Consider the following 18,230-nt stretch of genomic DNA (forward strand, 5'->3'; position numbering starts at 1 on the left):
ACAAGAAAGGATCCCGACAAGAAAGAACCTGAAGCTCCGAAACTCTCCAAGCCGACATGATAGCCACAAGGAATACCATTTTGATAGTGAGATCCATCAGGGACACCTGCTCCAGAGGCTCATAAGACGGGCGTGCCAGGGCGCGGATAACCAGATTCAGATTCCACATCGGACAAGGGAGGCGTAAATGAGGCCTCATATGAACCGCGCCCCATAAAAAACGGACCACGTCCAGATGGACCGCTAGAGAGTCCCTCAAGGCAATAGGGCCCGGGCAGGACAGACCTGCAGTCTGAATCTGTAGGGAAGCCACTACAAGGCCCTTTTTCAGGTCACCCTGCAGAAACTCCAGCACCCAAGGAACCGAGGGAGAAGGATCCTCCTGATAGCTGGTGTACCACACAGATGGCAGTACCACCAAACATTTGCGTAGGCCACCAACATGGACTTCCATTTGCTGTGAAGCAATGTAGCTATTACTGCAGTAGAGAAGCCCCAAGCTGCGTGCTCAAGAGCCATGCCCTAAGACCAAAGAGGTCCAGGTCCTGCAGAGCAATCGGCCCCTGTGTGAGGAGACAAGGGTGACAGGGCAACTGTAGACCCTAGCCCCACCGTACCCAAACCAGGTCGGCATACCACAGCTGCCTTGGCCAATCGAGAGCCACCAAGATCACTGTCCCCCCCCCCCCCCCGGTGCTCTGCTATTCGACGCAACAGACGCCCTATCATGGGCAATGGAGCGAAAGCGCAAAGAAGACCCTCCTGTGGCCAGGGCTGCACCAGAGTGTTCAGGCCGTCACTGCCGGCCTCTTGATGACTGTAAAACCGATCAGCCGCCTTGTTCGCCGCAGTCACCACAAGGTCGAACACAGTGCTCCCATCAGTGTACTATGCATTCAAATGCTCTCCGGGAGAGAGACCGCTCTCCAAGGTCCTGTGCCTGAACGCTGTGTCCATGCCTGCCACGTGAGCCGGACAGTGCTACCAGGTATCTTTCTACCCAACAAAAGAGCAACTGAGCCTCCACGTTCAAGGAAGGACTCCTCATGCCTCCCTGACGGTTGAAGTAAATCACCGCTGTAGCATTGTATGAGAACACTCAGATTGTTCGATGATAGGGGACGACCCTGGAAATGCAGGAAGGCCAGATGAATCGCCATCAGTTCCAGGCGATTGATCGACCACTTGCGCTCCAAGGGCGCTCATCTGTCCTGCACCAGAACAGATATACAAACAGAGAGACTTGCATCTGTTGACAGTCACCCAATCCGAAATCCGGAGTGGAAGGCCCCTGGCCAGCAATAGGGGATGCAACAATCACACCATGCTGCTATGCGACGTTGCTGTCCAGGGCAGAAGGGCAAGCAAGGGTCCCGGTGCTTGGGGGAGGATGTAGGATCGCAGGGGGGGGGGATGCCGGTTCACAGGGGGTAGCGCTCGTAAATCGACTCAAACTCGCTTTCCGAGGCGCTGACTTTGCAAATGTTTTGCTCGTCTTGCAAAACATTCGCAAACCAGTGCACTCGTAAACTGAGGTTTGACTGTATATGTAAAGGAACGGCAAAAGTAAAATGTTCTTCTAGATCAATATTTCCTGACTTAGTCCTGGCGTACCCCCTTGCCACTCAGGTTTATAGGCTATCCACAATGAATATGCATCAGATTGATTTGCATACACTGCCAACTCTAACTCATGAATATTCATTGTAGATATCCTTAAAACCTGACTTGCAAGAGGGTATTCCAGGACCAACTTGAGAACATTGTTTTAGATCAGCCATTCCAACCTAGTCCCATTGGGTTTACAGAATACCTACAATGAATATACATGAGTTAGATTTGCATGCAATTCCCTCATGCATATTCATTGTGGAAATCTGAAAATCTGAAGACACTAGGTGTGACCCGAGGACTGGGTTGAGAATGGCTGCTCTATAGGGGAGATATAGAGATGATAGAGACATGTAAATACCTGCATGGCATAAATGCACAAGAGGCACGTCTCTTTCATTTGAAAGGAAGCGCCAGAATGAGAGTACATAAGATGAAATTAAGAGGTGAAAGACTAAGGAGTAATCTAAGGAAATAGCAGTTACTTACCGTTAACAGGTGTTATCCAGGGACAGCAGGCAGATATTCTCACATATGGGTGACATCATCCACGGAGCCCTGATGCGGACAGCTTCACAAGCAGACTTGCTTGAAGAACTTTTAGAAAGTTTGCAACTGCCATACCGCGCATGTGTGAGTTCCTTCCCACTCAAGGTAGGGCATGCATCTCCTCAGCGTCAGTTCAGATAACTAGTTAAGAAGCCAACCAGGGGAGGTGGGTGGATTGTGAGAATATCTACCTGTTGTCCCTGGATAAAACCTGTTACGGTAAGTAACTGTGCTTTATCCCAGGACAAGCAGGCAGCATATTCTCACATATGGGTGACCTCCAAGTTAACCAGAATGAGATGGTGGGAGTGTTGGCAAATCAGGAGAATAAATTTTGTAATACTGCCTGGCCAAAGTGGCCATCCTGTCTGGAAAAAGAATCCAGACAATAATGAGAGGTGAATGTAAGAACCGAGGACCAAGTGGCAGCTTTGCAGATTTCCTCAACAGGAGTAGATCTAAGGAAAGCAACAGATGCCGCCATGGCTCTAACTTTATGGGCTGTGACTTGACTCTCCAGATGCAATCCAGCCTAAGTATAGCAGAAAGATGTAAACTGCTAACCAGTTGGAGATGGTGTGCTTGGAAACTGGATGTCCCAACTTATTTGGATCGAAGGAGACAAAATTGAGTAGATCTTTGTGGCTTAGTCCTTTGTAAGTAGAAGGCCAAAGCACGCTTACAGTCCAGAGTATGAAGAGCTGTTTCTCCAGGATGAGAATAAGGCTTTGGAAAAAACATTGGAAGTACAATGGATCGATTGAGATGAAATTCTGAAATAACTTTTGGTAAGAATTTAGAATGAGAACGGAGGACCACCTTGTCATGATGGAATACTGTGAAAAGTGGGTCAACTATTAAAGCTTGTAGCTCACTAACTCTGCGAGCAGACGTAAGAGCAATAAGGAAGACCACTTTCCAAGTGAGATATTTCAGATGAGCCGTAAACATTGGTTCAAATGGAGGCTTCATCAACTGAGCAAGAACAACATTGAGATCCCAAACCACGGGGGCCAGTTTGAGAGGTGGCTTGACATTGACAAGTCCTTTCATAAATCTGGAAATAATAGGATAAGCAGATAAAGGTTTCCCCTCGAACGGCTGATGAAAAGCAGCAATTGCACTGAGATGAACTCTAAAGGATGTTGATTTGAGACCTGATTGAGATAAATGCAACAGGTAATACAGAACTGAAGACAAGGAGGTAGATTGAGCCTCCTTGTGATGAAGGTACACCACGCAGAAAACCTAGTCCATTTCTGGTTGTAACATTGCCTAGTGGTAGGCTTCCTGAAAACCTCTAAAATGTCCTCAACAGATTGAGAGAACTGGAAATTGGCAGTTACGTTGAAAGGTACCAAGCTGTCATGTGCAGAGACTGCAAGTTGGGATGAAGCAGAGACCCCTGACTCTGTGTAAGTAAAGACGGAAAAACTGGTAGAAGTAGTGGCTCTCTGCTGCTGAATTGAAGTAGAAGGGAGAACCACGGTTGTCTGCGTCACCGAGAAGCTATGAGAATCATGGTGGTATGTTCGTGCTTGAGTTTGATGAGTGTCTCGAGAATTAGAGGGAGGAAACGAATACAGGGATTTGCTTGTCCATTCCAGAAGAAATGCATCTGCCTCTAGGCATTGAGGAGAGTAGATCCTGGAGCAAAACTGAGGCAGCTTGCTGTTGTGGGGAGATGCAAAGAGATCTATTTGAGGAGTTCCCCACTGAAAAAAATTTGGTGGAGAGGAGAGGAATTGAGTGTCCATTCGTGAGGTTGTAGAAGCAGACTCAATTTGTCATCTTTGTCCAGTTTTTCTCTCCTTGAATGTAGACTGCTTTCAGGAAGACATTGTGAAGAATTGCCTAATTCCAAACTTTTTGAGCTTCCTGGCAAAGAGGGAGGGATCCTATTCCTCCCTGCTTGTTGACATAGTACATGGCGACTTGATTGTCTGTACGAATGAGGACTACTTGATCGTGAAGATATTGAATAGCTTTGAGAGCATTGAAAATTGCTCTGAGTTCCAACAGATTGATGTGGTTCCTACGATCTGTGCTGGACCAATGCCCTCGAGAACGGAGACCATCAAGATGAGTTCCACAAGCGTAGGTCGAGGAATCTGTTGTGAGGACCTTCTGATGAGAGAGCGTTTTAAACAGTAAACCACTGGAAAGATTGGAGGAGAGCATCCACCAGTGGAGAGACTGTCTCAACGAAGGAGTCACTGTAATGTGCTGAGACAGTGGATCGGAAGCCTGCGCCCACTGAGATGCCAGGATCCACTGAGGAATTCTGAGGTGAAGTCTGGCAAAAGGAATCACGTGAACCGTAGAGGCCATGTGACCTAGGAGAACCATCATGTGACTTTGCTGAGAGTGAAGTGAGGGATGACACTTTGAGGCAAAGGTGAATGAGAGTATCCTGACCCTGTTGCGGAAGGAATACTCCGAGTTGCACAGTGTACAGTACAGCTCAAATGAACTGTAGCTGGGATTTTGGAAAGTTTAATTCGAACCCCAAATGTTGGAGGAACCAAATAGTCCATTGGGTCAATACAATAATCCTTTGAGATGTTGTATCTTTGATGAGCCAGTCATCCAAGTAGGGGAAGACCTGGAGACCATGGCTGCAGAGAGCTGCTGCCACCACTACTATGCACTTGGTGAAAACCATGGAAGATGATGCCAGGCTGAAAGGCAGCACTCTGTACTGAAAATGATGATTTCCCACCCGAAATCTGAGGAACTTGCGAGAGGCTGGATGAATGGGAATGCGAGCATAAGCCTCTTTGAGATCCAGAGAGCATAACCAATCATTGTGATCTAGAAGGGGATACAATGAAAATAGAGACAGCATTCAAAATTTTTCTCCGACAATAAATTTGTTGAGAGCTCTGAGATCCAGGATAGGTTGCAGATCCCCCGTCTTCTTCAGCACAAGGAAGTAATGGGAGTAAAACCCCATGCTCTGCTGTTCCAGAGGTACCTCTTCGATGGCATGGAGACGAAGAAGAGTTTGAGCTTCCTGAAGAAGGGTGGTCTGGGATGGATTGGAAGGATACTCTCTTGGGGGAAGACCTGGTGGAATCTGAAGGAAATGAAGAGAGTAACCTTCCCTGATTATTGTGAGGACCCAGAGGTCGGATGTAATGAGTTCCCATCTTTGATAGAAATGATGGAGACGACCCCCTATGGGAAAAAGAGAGGACAGTGGCAGAACGACTGAGGTTATGCTCTGTGTTAGATAGTCAAAAAGACTGAGACACCTTGGATGCAGCAGAAGTTTACGCTGCTGTTGCTGTGGTTTCTTAGGAGGCGGCCTTGAATAAGGTGCTGCCTTCTGAAGATAATGCCTCTGGTAAGATGGAAGAGGCCTACAACCTTTAGCGGTGGAAGGCTTCAGCTTTGGCCTGATGATGGAGGTAAACGACTTCTCATGCTCAGATAAGCGCTTTATAGCTGCCTCTGTAGCTGCCTCAATAGTCATCAAACAACTCATTGCCCCGGCATGGGATATTGGCCAGTCGATCTTGTAGATTCGGGTCCATATCTACGGTGCGGAGCCAGGCTAGACAGCGCATCGCCACCAAGAAAGCAATGACCCTGGAGGACATCTCAAAAGCGTTATATGCAGCCTGGAGCATATGCATGTAAAGTTGACCTAGAGTGGAATGCATATGCTGGAACCCTGACAGGCGATGTTCTGGGAGATACTTGAAGAAATTGGCATTTGAGATATGATGTAAAGACAAATTTGTAGTTTAAAATTCTATTTGTCATCATAGAATTCCGATACAACCGACAGCCAAACTTGTCCATTGTCCTTCCCTCTCAGCCAAGTGGGACTGTGGCATAGACCTTGGTCGGATTGGTTCTTTTCAACGAAGACCCCATGAGAAGAGATTGATGGGATAGTTGAGACTTTTCGAATCCCTTACAGTGGATCATTTTATATTGAGATTCCAGTTTTGCTGGCACAGCAAGAACAGAATATGGTGTATCAAGATTTCTTTTGAAAGTTTGAGTGAGAATGCCATTCATGGGTAATGAATCCTTAGGAGGATTAGGTATACCCAGTTCTTTCAAATATTCCTTATTTCGAATCAGACTCAAAAGTGATGTTAAGATCTTTACTCATTTGGTATAGAAATTTGGTAAAGGACACTGAAGAAGAAGAGGGATGGCCCTGTTGAGGCGAAGGTGAACGAAAGCCCATCAAAGTACCTCTCATAGCCAAGAAAGGTGAAGCCTCTCTGGAATATTGATACCTGAGGTCTGAATCCATAGGCAAAGAAGTCAAGGAAAAACCGCTTCTGGAGTGAGCCAGAGAAGCGGAACGTTTCCATTTGGAAGAACCAGCTGGTGAAGAAAACCTTGCAGGAGAAAAACTTGACTGACGAGAATGCTGTGGTTCTGCAGTAGATTTCCTCGACAAGGAAGTAGGTTACCTCGAGGAGTCTCGATGCCTCGAGAGACGAGGTCTGTCTCGAGAAGAAAACCTGAGCCTCGATGAATGTCTCAAGAGATGGTGTGGAGATGAACTGTGCCTTGGAGAACGAGGTGGTGAACTCGAATCCAGCCTCGATGAAGAATGTCGAGGAGTCCTCGCCCTGTGCCTCGAAGAAGGCAATGCCTTATGCGTAGAGGTAGGGCTGGAAGTTGGAGATCGAAGTTGAGACATTGATAAGGATTCAGCTCCTTGTGTAGATGTATCTCGAGGCACTCACAAAGACTCAACTCCTTGCATAGAGTGTGTAGATTGATCTCGAGGCACTCTCATGGACTCGACTCCTTGTATTATTGCTGAGTGCTCAGGCTGGACTGCAGGAAGCAGGGTCGAGGCAGGGGCTAATTTGGCAAGCATGTTACCAAACTCCTGGTGCAGAATAACTTCCAACATACTCTGCATAGCCGGCACTGAGACCACTGGATCTGGTACTATTGGTGTGGCTATGGACTCCGAGGAAGACGACCTCGAGGAAGAGTGCTGCATCGATTTCGAGACACGTTTCCTGGATAACCTCGGACTCGCTGATTCTAAGAGTTGCATGTCCATAGGGGTTGGTTTAGCTATCTTACCTGATGATAACTGAGGATAACGGCGCCTCAGGGGAAGATTTAGCTAATTTCCCCGAAGACGAAGATGTTCACATCAAGTAAGGTTTGATCGAGGTCAAGGTCGAAGATTTTGGCCCCTTAGACAACTTTGCTGGAGTCTAGGTCTGGCCCGGAATTGGGGGTCAAGGCCAATCCATTTCCCCCGAATATTTTTTCAATCTGAACTCGACAACGTTTAAGGGCTCAATTTTGAAATGTAGCACAGCGGGTGCACGTTCCGGATGATGATCAGGTCCTAAACACTGTACCCACCACTTGTGTGGGTCAGTAATGGAGATCACACGTTGACACCGGCTACACTTCTTGAACCCTGTGACCGGCCGGGACATGGAATGGAACACATCCATAGCGAAATCAAAGACCACAGGCTGAGGCCACGGAGTAGGCCACACCGTGACATGATCAAAAAAGCAAACAAAACTTCTTTTTTTCTTTTAAATTGAAAATAAACGTGCAAATAAACACAGCGACCCTTTAAAGAAAAACACGAGCCGCGATGAGAGAAGGAACGAATAGAACTAACTCTCACACAGAGCCTTGAAACAAGGACTTCTTGGCTTCACGGAAAACTTAGAACCGAGACGCACTGAGGTAAGGCACCTCGGGCGGGAAGGCACTCGTGCATGCGCAGTGCGGCAGTCAAACTTTCTAAAAGTTCTTCAAGCCAGTCTGCTTCTGAAGCTGTCCACATCAGGGCTCCGTGGATGAAGTCACCCATATGTGAGAATATGCTGCTTGTCCTGGGATATATTTGCAGTCGTTGCATGGAGCTGGAGAGCTTGAAACGGCAGGTCCGGTTGCTAGAGACAGTGCTGAATCTAAAAGAACTCCTCACCTTAGAAGAGGAAATCCGTGAACAGGAGAGGCTTCTGGTGCAGTTCAATCCAAACGAAGAGGTCAAGGAACTAGAAAGATACATCGAGGAAGCACACCAGCAGCATGTGGAGAACTGTTCCTGAACAACGCAGGAAGAGAGCCTGGACGAGAGAAGAAAAGACACCCCTGCAAATTCTGGAGATAAGGAAGCGGAGACAAGGGCCAATCGTGCACCAGGAGCAAGAGGGAGACTGCATGTAGACACCCCCTCCCCCCCACCACCCGAAGAGCAAAAAACAACTTCAGGAGTATCTCAGGAAGGAGAAGATCAGTCCCATACCATGGATGTGGACTTACGACCCCCCAGGAACCACCGAATACAGAAGATGGGGATCATCGTGGGAGACTCCATCGTACGGCATGTGGACAGCCTCACCGCAGGAGGGAGAGAGGATAGAATCGTCACCTGCCTGCCGGGAGCGAGAGTGAAGGACGTGGCCAACAGGATCTCCAGGATCATAGACAGCGCCTGAGGAGAGGACACTGCTGTACTTATCCACGTGGGAACCAATGATGTGAGCGGACGGAAGTATGACAGGGAAGAAATGAAGGGCCAGCTCCGTTCACTCGGAAGGTGAAGTTGGCCTTCTCCGAGATCCTCCCGGTACCAAGAGCAGATGGAAGGAGACAAGGGGAACTGCAAGCGATCAACGCCTGGATGAGACGATGGTGTGAAGAGGAAGGTTTTGACTTTGTGCGCAATTGGGCAACGTTCTGGGGAAGAAGCAAGTACGGAAGGAAGGACTGCACCTCAACGAGGAAGGAGCAAGAATATTGGCAGGCAACATGAAGAAGGCCATTGAGAGGGCTTTAAATTAAAGGACAGGGGAAAGCCGACAGTCGACCATCAGTCGATGGCCCGGGCGACAGGATGTCCCAAAGAAGGAACTATGGACAACTATTCAGACGCAGGAGGGGACGTGCACAAAGCCATATAAGAGAGACAACATAGGAACAGAAAAGGATACCGTGAAAGAACCAAGGGAGACTGCTAAGCTTAAAGATTCCAAGAAGGTAACACACAGGGAACTCAAATGTATGTATACGAACGCTAGAAGTTTGAGAAACAAAATGGGGGAACTTGAAGCAATAGCAAAAAACGATGAACTGGAAATTATTGGCATAACAGAAACCTGGTGAAATGACGAAAACAAATGGGATACAGTACTACAGGGTTACAAACTGTACAGAAGAGATAGAGTGGGGCAGAAAGGTGGAGGTATTGCCCTATATGTTTGTGAAGAAGTAAAATCTGTGAGAGTGACTATGACAGAAGAGAAAGAGAAGATGGAATCCCTCTGGATAAAGATTCCCAGACGCAACGGTGCTGACACAAAGATTGGCCTTTACTACCGATCGCCAGGACAGGGGGAGGAAACGGACTCGAAAATGAAAGAGGAAATTAAACACGAATGCAAGACAGGTAATGTTGTAATCTTAGAGAATTTCAACTTTCCGGGGATAGTCTGGGACCTGGGAACCTAACCTTGTGGCAAGGAGGCAATGTTCCTGGAGGTGCTAGGGGACTGCTTCCTGGAACAATTGGTGGGAGAACCAACAAGAGAACACGCCACCTTGGACTTGGTCCTAAGCAGCATTATGGGGCCGGCTAAAGATGTAGAAGTCACAGTCCCGCTGGGGACAAGCGATCACAACAGATCAACTTCAAACTCGATGTCAGGAAGGGGAAAGGCACTAAAGCCTCAACCACGACTGTAAACTTTTAAAGGGAAAGATATGATAGCATGAGAACCATGGTGAAACAACGGATCAAGAAAAAAATGGGCAAAGTCAAAACGGTGGAACAGGCATGGTCCCTTCTGAAAAATACTATCACAGAAGCACAAAGCCTTTACATCCCGCGGATGTCCAAAGCAAAGAAAACAAATGGCAAGAGAGAGCCGGCGTGGCTTACTAAAGAGGTTAAGGTAGCCATAAAAGAAAAGAAAGACTCCTTCAAAGCATGGAAACGCACGAAAACGACCGAAACTCGGAACAAACACAAGGATGATCAGAAGAAGTGTCACAGAGCGGTGAGGGTTGCCAAAAAGGACTATGAGGAGAAAATAGCACAGAAGGCCAAAAACTTCAAGACCTTCTTCAGGTACGTGAAAGGGAAAAAACCCGCAAAAGAGGCAGTGCTGGATGACCAGGGAAGGAAAGGGTACATTATTGATGACAAGCAAATCGAAGACAGACTAAATTCCTTCTTTGCATCTGTCTTTACAAAGGAAGACACGGCAACAATTCCAGAAGCAGTGAAAGCGTTCAAGGGAGCAACAGAGGACAGTCTTACCACAGTGGAAGTGGACTTGGATCAGATTTACCACCAGATCGACAAATTCAAAAGTGACAAATCTCCTGGACCAGATGGAATTCATCCGAGAGTCTTGAAAGAGCTAAAAGTGGAAATCGGTGAACTATTGCAAAAACTTGCCAACCTGTCAATCAAAACAGGACAGATACTGGACGACTGGAAGATAGCAAACGTCACGCCGATATTTAAAAAAGGATCAAGAGGAATACCGGGCAACTATAGACCTGTGAGCCTCGCGTCAGTCTCTGGGAAGATGGTTGAGGCACTGATCAAGGACAGCATAGCCCAGCACTTAGACACTCATGACATGATGAGAGCCAGTCAACATGGATTCGGGAAGGGGAAGTCATGTTTGACTGCGTGCAATTCTGGAGGCCACATTATCGCAAAGACATGCAGAGGGTCGAGTCGGTCCAAAGGATGGCCACCAGAATGGTCTCAGGGCTTAAAGGTCTCTCGTACGAGGCAAGACTAAACAATTTGCAGCTCTACACTCTCGAGGAACGCAGGGAGAGGGGAGACATGATTGAGACGTTTAAATACGTCACCGGACGTATAGAAGTGGAAGATAACATTTTCCTTCTCAGAGGCCCCTCAACCACAAGGGGGCACCCGCTCAAACTCAAGGGCGGAAAATTTCACGGCGACACCAGAAAGTATTTCTTCACGGAGCGAGTGATTGATCAATGGAACAAGCTTCCAGTACAGGTGATCGAGGCCAGCAGCGTGCCAGATTTTAAGAACAAATGGGACGCCCATGTGGGATCCCTAAGTGGGTCAGGGTAAAACATTGTATAGTATTAAGGGGAGGGTCTATAGAGTGGGCAGACTTGATGGGCCTTGGCCCTTTTCTGCCGTCATCTTTCTATGTTTTCTATGTTTCTACTTCAATTTTTTGAGACAGTGAACAGACAAATTGAGAGTGGAGAACCGGTGGATATTGTATACTTGGATTTTCAGAAAGCATTCGACAAGATTCCACATGTAAGACTCCTCAGGAAACTGCAAGGCCATGGAATAGAAGGAGACATACTAAGATGGATAGGCAACTGGCTGGAGAACAGAAGGCAGAGAGTGGGCATAAATGGGAAATTCTCAGACTGGGAGACTGTGACTAGCGGAGTGCCCCAGGGCTCGGTACTTGGGCCCATCTTATTTAATATTTTCATAAATGACCTGGAGAATGGAACTCATGAAGTTCGCAGATGACATAAAGCTATGCTGGGCAATCAAATCACAGAAGGACAGTGAGGAACTCCAGAGCGACTTGAGTCGATTGGAAAATTGGGCAGATAAATGGCAGATGAAGTTTAATGTAGAAAAATGCAAAGTCATGCACTTAGGCAGAAAAAAATAAGGAACACAAGTACAGTATGTCAGGTGCAACTCTAGGAAAAACCGAACAGGAAAGGGACCTTGGCGTATTAATCGATAGGACCCTGAAGCCGTCGACACAATGCGTGGCGGCAACGAATAAGGCAAATAGAATGCTAGGCATGATAAAGAAGGGAATCACGAGTAGATTGGAGAAAGTAATACTACCGCTATATAGAGCGATGGTCAGACCACACTTGGAATACTGCGTCCAGCACTGGTCTCCATACCTAAAAAAGGATTTAAAAGTACTTGAGAGGGTGCAGAGACAAGCAACGAAGCTAATAAAGGGCATGGAGAATTTGGAATATGAGGAATGACTTAAGAGACTGGGATTGTTCTCCCTTGAGAAGAGAAGACTGTGATGGGATATGATCGAGACTTTCAAGATACTGAAAGGAATCGACCAAATAGAGCACGATAAAAAATTATTTACAATGTCTAATGTAACACGGACAAGAGGACATGGACTGAAGCTAAGGGGGGACAGGTTCAGGACAGATATCAGGAGATAATTGCGGAGATAATTGCGGAATCCACCGTTCCAGGGTTTAAAGGTAAGTTAGATGTACATCTCCTTATGAGTGGCTTAAGGTAACATAGGTAAAGTTAAGCTAGATGCACATCTCTTATGAGAAGCTTAGAGTATGAGGACTAATACTATGCCAGGGTACACCTGGCGAGGTCTCCGCGTGTGCGGATCGCCGGACTTGATGGACCTAGGGTCTGTTCCGGAGATGGCACTTCTTATGTTCTTATGATAAACTTTTTTACAGAAAGGACAGTAGATGCATGGAATAGTCTCCCATTAGAGGAGGTGGAGACAAAGACTGAAGGCTGGTTTCTTGACAATGAAACCCGGTGAGTCGATGTAATGGCTGTAGTGGGAGAACTGACTTACAGGTGATTCTCAGCATAACAACATGCAAATTATATGTATGCTTTTTGTGCAGAGAATCACTGGTAAAGAGAAGAGGGGGGAGGAACTATACCTGGCACTTGCTCCTCCCTCCTGTCAAGGCTGATCTCCCTGCCCTGATCAAATGAAACGCAAGTCTCCCTGAGTCTTGCCAGCTCAGCTGATTGACCAGCAGGGAGAACAGCAGAAAATAAAGTCCTCACTTCTGCCGACCAGTAGGGAGAACAGCAGAAAAGAAAGTCCCCCCCTTCTGCCAACATTCCCCCTCTCCCGTCTTGTACAAGATCGGCAAGTGGGATACTCATTTCCTCCTGCCCCGGTCGCCGTTACATGGAACCTAGACCCTCCTCCCCTCCCCTTGGCAAGAGGAATGCCCATTCCCTCCTGCCAGCAGGCTGCCAGGGTCCACTGACAAACCCCCTCCCCCATACCTTAACATTGGAAGAATGGCCAGAGGGATGCCCACACCCTACGGCTGGCTCACTTCTTCAAAATGGTGGGTCTCACTCTTCCCAGTGCATCCTGGGATGTACTGGGAGGGGCCTAAGGCCCTGTTGGCCCAGGCGCCCAAGTCCTCTCTTATAGGAAGGGCCTTAGGCACCTCGGCCAATCAGAGCCTCCCAGTATATCCTAGGATGGTCTAAACTGTTTGCAATGATGAGGCCTTGATCAATCAGTCATCTAAGTAGGGAATAAGATGAAATCCTCATGTATGAAGAGTTGCCGCCACTACCACTAGGCACTTCATGAAGATACAAGTAGAGGCAAGACCTTGTATTGGAAATGTCAAGACCCTATTCAGAAGTAGAGGGATTTCCTGTGCACAGGTAGGATGGAAAAATGATTGTATGTTTCTTTTAGATCTAGAGAGCAAAGCCATTTCTAGGAGAGGTAGAAGGGTTCCTAGAGAGATCATGCAAAATTTCTCCATCAAGTATTTGTTTAGGCCTGAGGTCTACAATTAAAGGCATTAGGTATTATAAACACAATGAATACAAATAAAATTACATTTCCTCAAAACTAGTTTTCAGCTTTTTAGTTAAACATCTTCATGAAGATAGTTAATAAATCTTAATACAAATTTGCGTTGTACAGTAATTCCATCCTATAGTTAACTGTAGTTTGAAGATAATCTCTCACTTTTGTTGGCAACAGTAGATTAACTACAGTGGTGCAAATCATAGCAACATAATGAGAAACAACCCATGTTTACCAAATTTTTAGATTTCTAACTAAAAGAATACTTTCACACAACAGCTGCTTTTAACAAACAAATGTTTTACCTCATAAAGGATTTGTCCTGAAGCTGAGCACTTTCTGTCACAGAATGCCAACTGCAGCAGATGCAGACTTACAAGGTCTCCTTCACTGCAATTGCATGGAAAAAGTCAATTTCTATTCTTAAGTATCACTTTAAAACGGAGACAAGCAATTTTTAGATCAATGTAAATATTGAGGTGCCTCACCTGAAACACTAATAAAAAAGCTACATTTAACACATTGCTACTTATTCCACCAAGAAAAGAAGCTAAATTTCTTTAAGTGGTGTGCATCGATATTTATTTATTTATTTTTAAAATTTCTATACTATTTAGGTCCTAGGCGGTTTACAGTATACCCACCTACATAATGCCTAAAAAAATACAAAAGAGACAAATCATCAAAATTAAAATTCATAGCAATTCCTCGAACAGGTCAAGTCAGACTCTATAAAAAGCATTAACAAACAATTGCATTTTGAGGAGCTTTCTAAAAGTTCCTCTATCAGTACTTTTATCAGGAATAAGTCTTAATAAGGGCTATACATTTAATGCATTAACATGATTAACTGCACTCCCCACTCCTTCCTCTTTCTGGTCTGCCTCTTTTACCTCTTTTTCTCCAAGCCTCTAAGAGTTCTGCTCTAGGCTTATGGTCAGACTAACTTAACAGGCAAGCCTTTTCTCATATTTCTGATTAATTTGGTGAAAGAAAGCCCCTCTGGAGGAGATCTTTGCCTGAGAGGCAGAGGAGATGAATCTGAAGGAATTCCTTAGAATTCTGGAGCTGATAAAGCAGGCTTGTTGTCAGTATCAGAATGGTGAAATAGGTCAGTGTCAATATCTGGTGCAGCAGGTGACTTTCTATACGACTGAGAAAGATATTTCTTAGAGAGAGTGGAGTATGATGAAAAGGACTTTTTCTACAATGCTGGTACTGATCTGAAGATGAACGTCAAATGGAATGTCTGTATCTTGATCTCAGGCATGAAGAGGTCGAATTTGGTACCATGCAAGGCTCTTTTTGATGCAGAATGATGAGCATCACGTACGAAGCAATGTCTTTCTAGACTGTTCTGATGGAGAATGTCAACAGAATGTCGATCGATGCATGACATGGATTTGCATGCATTGCCTCCTTGAGATGCAAATCTCTCATGCATACTTATTTTGGATATCCTGAAAACCTAAACTCCCTGTGGCTCTCAAGGACCAGAATGGTCTACCCCTGCCCTAGACCATCAAGGCCTGCCAGGCTGGAGAATAATGAAAGACTGCACATGGTAGCTGATTTCTGCCTGCCTGCTATGGTGAGGGGAAAAAAAGTGACTTGGCTACTGTTCACCAAGTTGCTCCTTTTTGATGACCCCTTGGCTGGTTTGATACACTTGATTTATGGAATGGACTGACTATGCACACTGCATAGGGATACTGAAGGGGAGGGTAGTGAGAATAAATTATGAAGAGAAAATGTATAGTATACTGGGTGGCTGTTAGTGAAGGTTGCGTATTGGGATCAATGTGTGAGAACTGAGAATTTTGTTACTGGGACAAATTTATTTTATTGTTCTTGGTGGGAGATTTGAGTGGATCCCACTAAAATGGATTCAGGATAGGAGGGATGGATAGGAATGGGGTTGGGAGCAAGAGGTAGAGAGGGAATGAGGAGGGATAGGAGGGTTGCAAATATGCCTAGGGAAGGTTGGGAAAGTACTTGATAGAGACAGAAGGGATTAAATTTGTTTCTTAAAATGTTAGAGGACTAGATTCCCTAAATAAATACAAGGCCCTGTTTAGAAAATTGGTTAGAAGCTAGGTTACCATCTGCTTTTTGCAGGAAACACACTTGCTTAAAAGACATGAGGGCCCTAAGCAGTACCCTCTGTTCCCTACATCCTTTTGGGAGGGATGAAATGAAAATTAAGAGTTATGAGCTGGAAGCGCAAACAAGTGAAAAATGGAATGGAGATGTAAAGAGCAGGGATAGCTTCATGAATAACTTCAGGACATCAAATACAGTGGTACCTCGATTTACGAGTGCACCGGTTTGCGAGTGTTTTGCAAGACGAGCAAAACATTTGCAAAATCGGTCCTCGGAAACCAAGCATGGCTCGATTTACGAGCGCCCCCCGCGATCCGGCACCCCCCCCCCCCCCGACGCAATTGGGCACCCCACCGCCACGATCCAGCACCCCCCGACGCGATTGGGCACCCCCTTGCCATGATCCAGCACCACCCCCCCCCACCCCCGTCGCTTCTTATCCTCGTCTGGGCACCGGCATGTCCTGTGCTTGGTGCCGGTGCCCGAAGATCGGCCTCCTCTTCTGCTGGGCCTTGAGCATGCACAGATGCTCAAGGCCCAGCAGAAGAGGAGGCCGATCTTCGGGCACCGGCACCAAGAACAGGACATGCCGGTGCCAGTGCCCAGATGAGGGTAAGAAGCGGCAGGGGGGAGCTGGATCGTGGCGGGGGGGGGGGGGCTCAATCGCGTCGGAGTGGGTGCCGGATCACAGGGGAGGCCTTCGGGGGGAGCAACGCCGATTCTCGTGGGGGGGGGGGGGGGAATGCATCAAAGTGAGTTTCCATTATTTCCTATGGGGAAACTCGTTTTGATAAACGAGCATTTTGGATTACGAGCACGCTCCTGGAACGGATTATGCTCGTAATCCAAGGTACCACTGTACTTGGAACTGTCTAAAAAGATCTTGACCACTAAAATAAAATTAAAAAATCCAATAAATTCCAAATCCAAACATAATAAAATAAAAAAGGCTACTAGTATTTCTACAGCTTACCTTTCTTGAGTAGACTGCACAGCCCACAGATAACAGCAATTACGAGGGTCATTTTCTGGTTCTTGAAAGTTAACTGCATATATAGGAACTCTACCACCTTCTAACTGGAAGTGATATCTAAAGAAAAAAAAGAAAGTACAATTTTCATATGCTGTTAACCACTAGAATCAGTTTCTAATGTTCTAAGTACAATAAAAAAAAAAATCTTAAATTGTTTTACAATCACTAATGGAAGATTAGGTTCTTAACTTTGGTAATCTTCTTTATGTTAATCCCCGAAGGAATCATACAATAGGTGTTTCATCTCAACCCGTGAACCCCTCAACCCGTCTTGCAGAAAGCCACACTTTTTTCCTTGCTCCTCCTACTTAGCAGAGTAACACAGAGGACCAGATGCACTAAAGTCAGTGACCATCTAGTGATCGTCACTAAACCAGTTTAGACTAGTTTAAACGATAATCACCTTTACCAACCCGATGCAGAAAACAGCTGACCACGTTGTTTTCTGCACGATCACTCATTCTCTGATCCAACCATGCAAATAAGCTCACTAATATTGAAATGCCATGTAAACTAGCAGAACTGATAGTCTAACATGGCTTCCCGATGCACAAAAAGTGATCACTTTTAGCTAGCCCCCAAAAGTGTGACTGGTTAAGACCAGTTGCTTATGTAACTAACCATAATTTAGACCCATTAAAAATAAATAAATAAATAAATAAAGCAACCCCCTGCAGATGACAGCCCTCCCCAATGTCCCCCCTGATGAACCAGTACTGAGAACAGACACACACATACACACCCCTGGCAGCAAAAACAGCCAGAACGTAAGAATTGCTGCTGTTGGGTCAGACCAGTGGTCCATCGTGTCCACCAGTCCACTGGGCCCAACATGGCTTCTAGATAATGGGTATACACACTAAATTGAAATGATTCTTCCTATTTCTGGCATATAGAATTATATAAATGAAATTATAAAAATGAAGATATATAATCTTTTTTTAATTTACAGTATAACTTCTTACAAAAAGATTGGGTTCTTACCTCGGTAATCTTTCTTGTAGATGTATCTAGTGGTCCTGAAATGATAAGGTTCTACATCTCAACTCACAAATTGCTTGCAGAAAACTGTCAATCATGTTTTCAATTTCACCTCCTTCCCAGTGAGCTGCTCCCTCCCCTCAGTTTGTACAAAAGCAATAAAGTAGCACTATAGTAAAAGTCATAACTGGAAGGCGGGAAATAGGGGAAAATCCCCAACACAACAATTCTGTTCTGCTCTGTAACAAACAGTGAGCAACATTATAACATCCAAACTTGTACAACCAACACTAACCAATGTGTAGAGATCGCAGCTGCTCTCATGTCCTGTTCTTAAGGAAAGGCCTGCTATCTGCACTTTCAGTGAACCTACCAAAAGC

General features: G+C 45.8%; 1 protein-coding gene across 2 annotated transcripts in view; it reads right to left on the minus strand.

Annotated features, from left to right (window-relative positions):
- The window catches only part of AHCTF1 (AT-hook containing transcription factor 1), a 368,321-nt gene that overhangs the window by 270,315 nt on the left and 79,776 nt on the right, over positions 1-18,230 (minus strand). For both annotated transcript variants that reach the window (XM_033936331.1, XM_033936330.1), the window contains exons 6-7: positions 16,810-16,926; positions 14,039-14,123 (exon numbers count right to left, since the gene is read on the minus strand). In XM_033936331.1, the coding sequence (XP_033792222.1) occupies positions 14,039-14,123; positions 16,810-16,926 (202 nt within the window). The remainder of the gene's footprint in view (positions 1-14,038; positions 14,124-16,809; positions 16,927-18,230) is intronic.

The sequence above is a fragment of the Geotrypetes seraphini genome, chromosome 3 (genome assembly GCF_902459505.1).
Source record: "Geotrypetes seraphini chromosome 3, aGeoSer1.1, whole genome shotgun sequence".
Classification (NCBI taxonomy): Eukaryota; Metazoa; Chordata; class Amphibia; order Gymnophiona; family Dermophiidae; genus Geotrypetes; species Geotrypetes seraphini.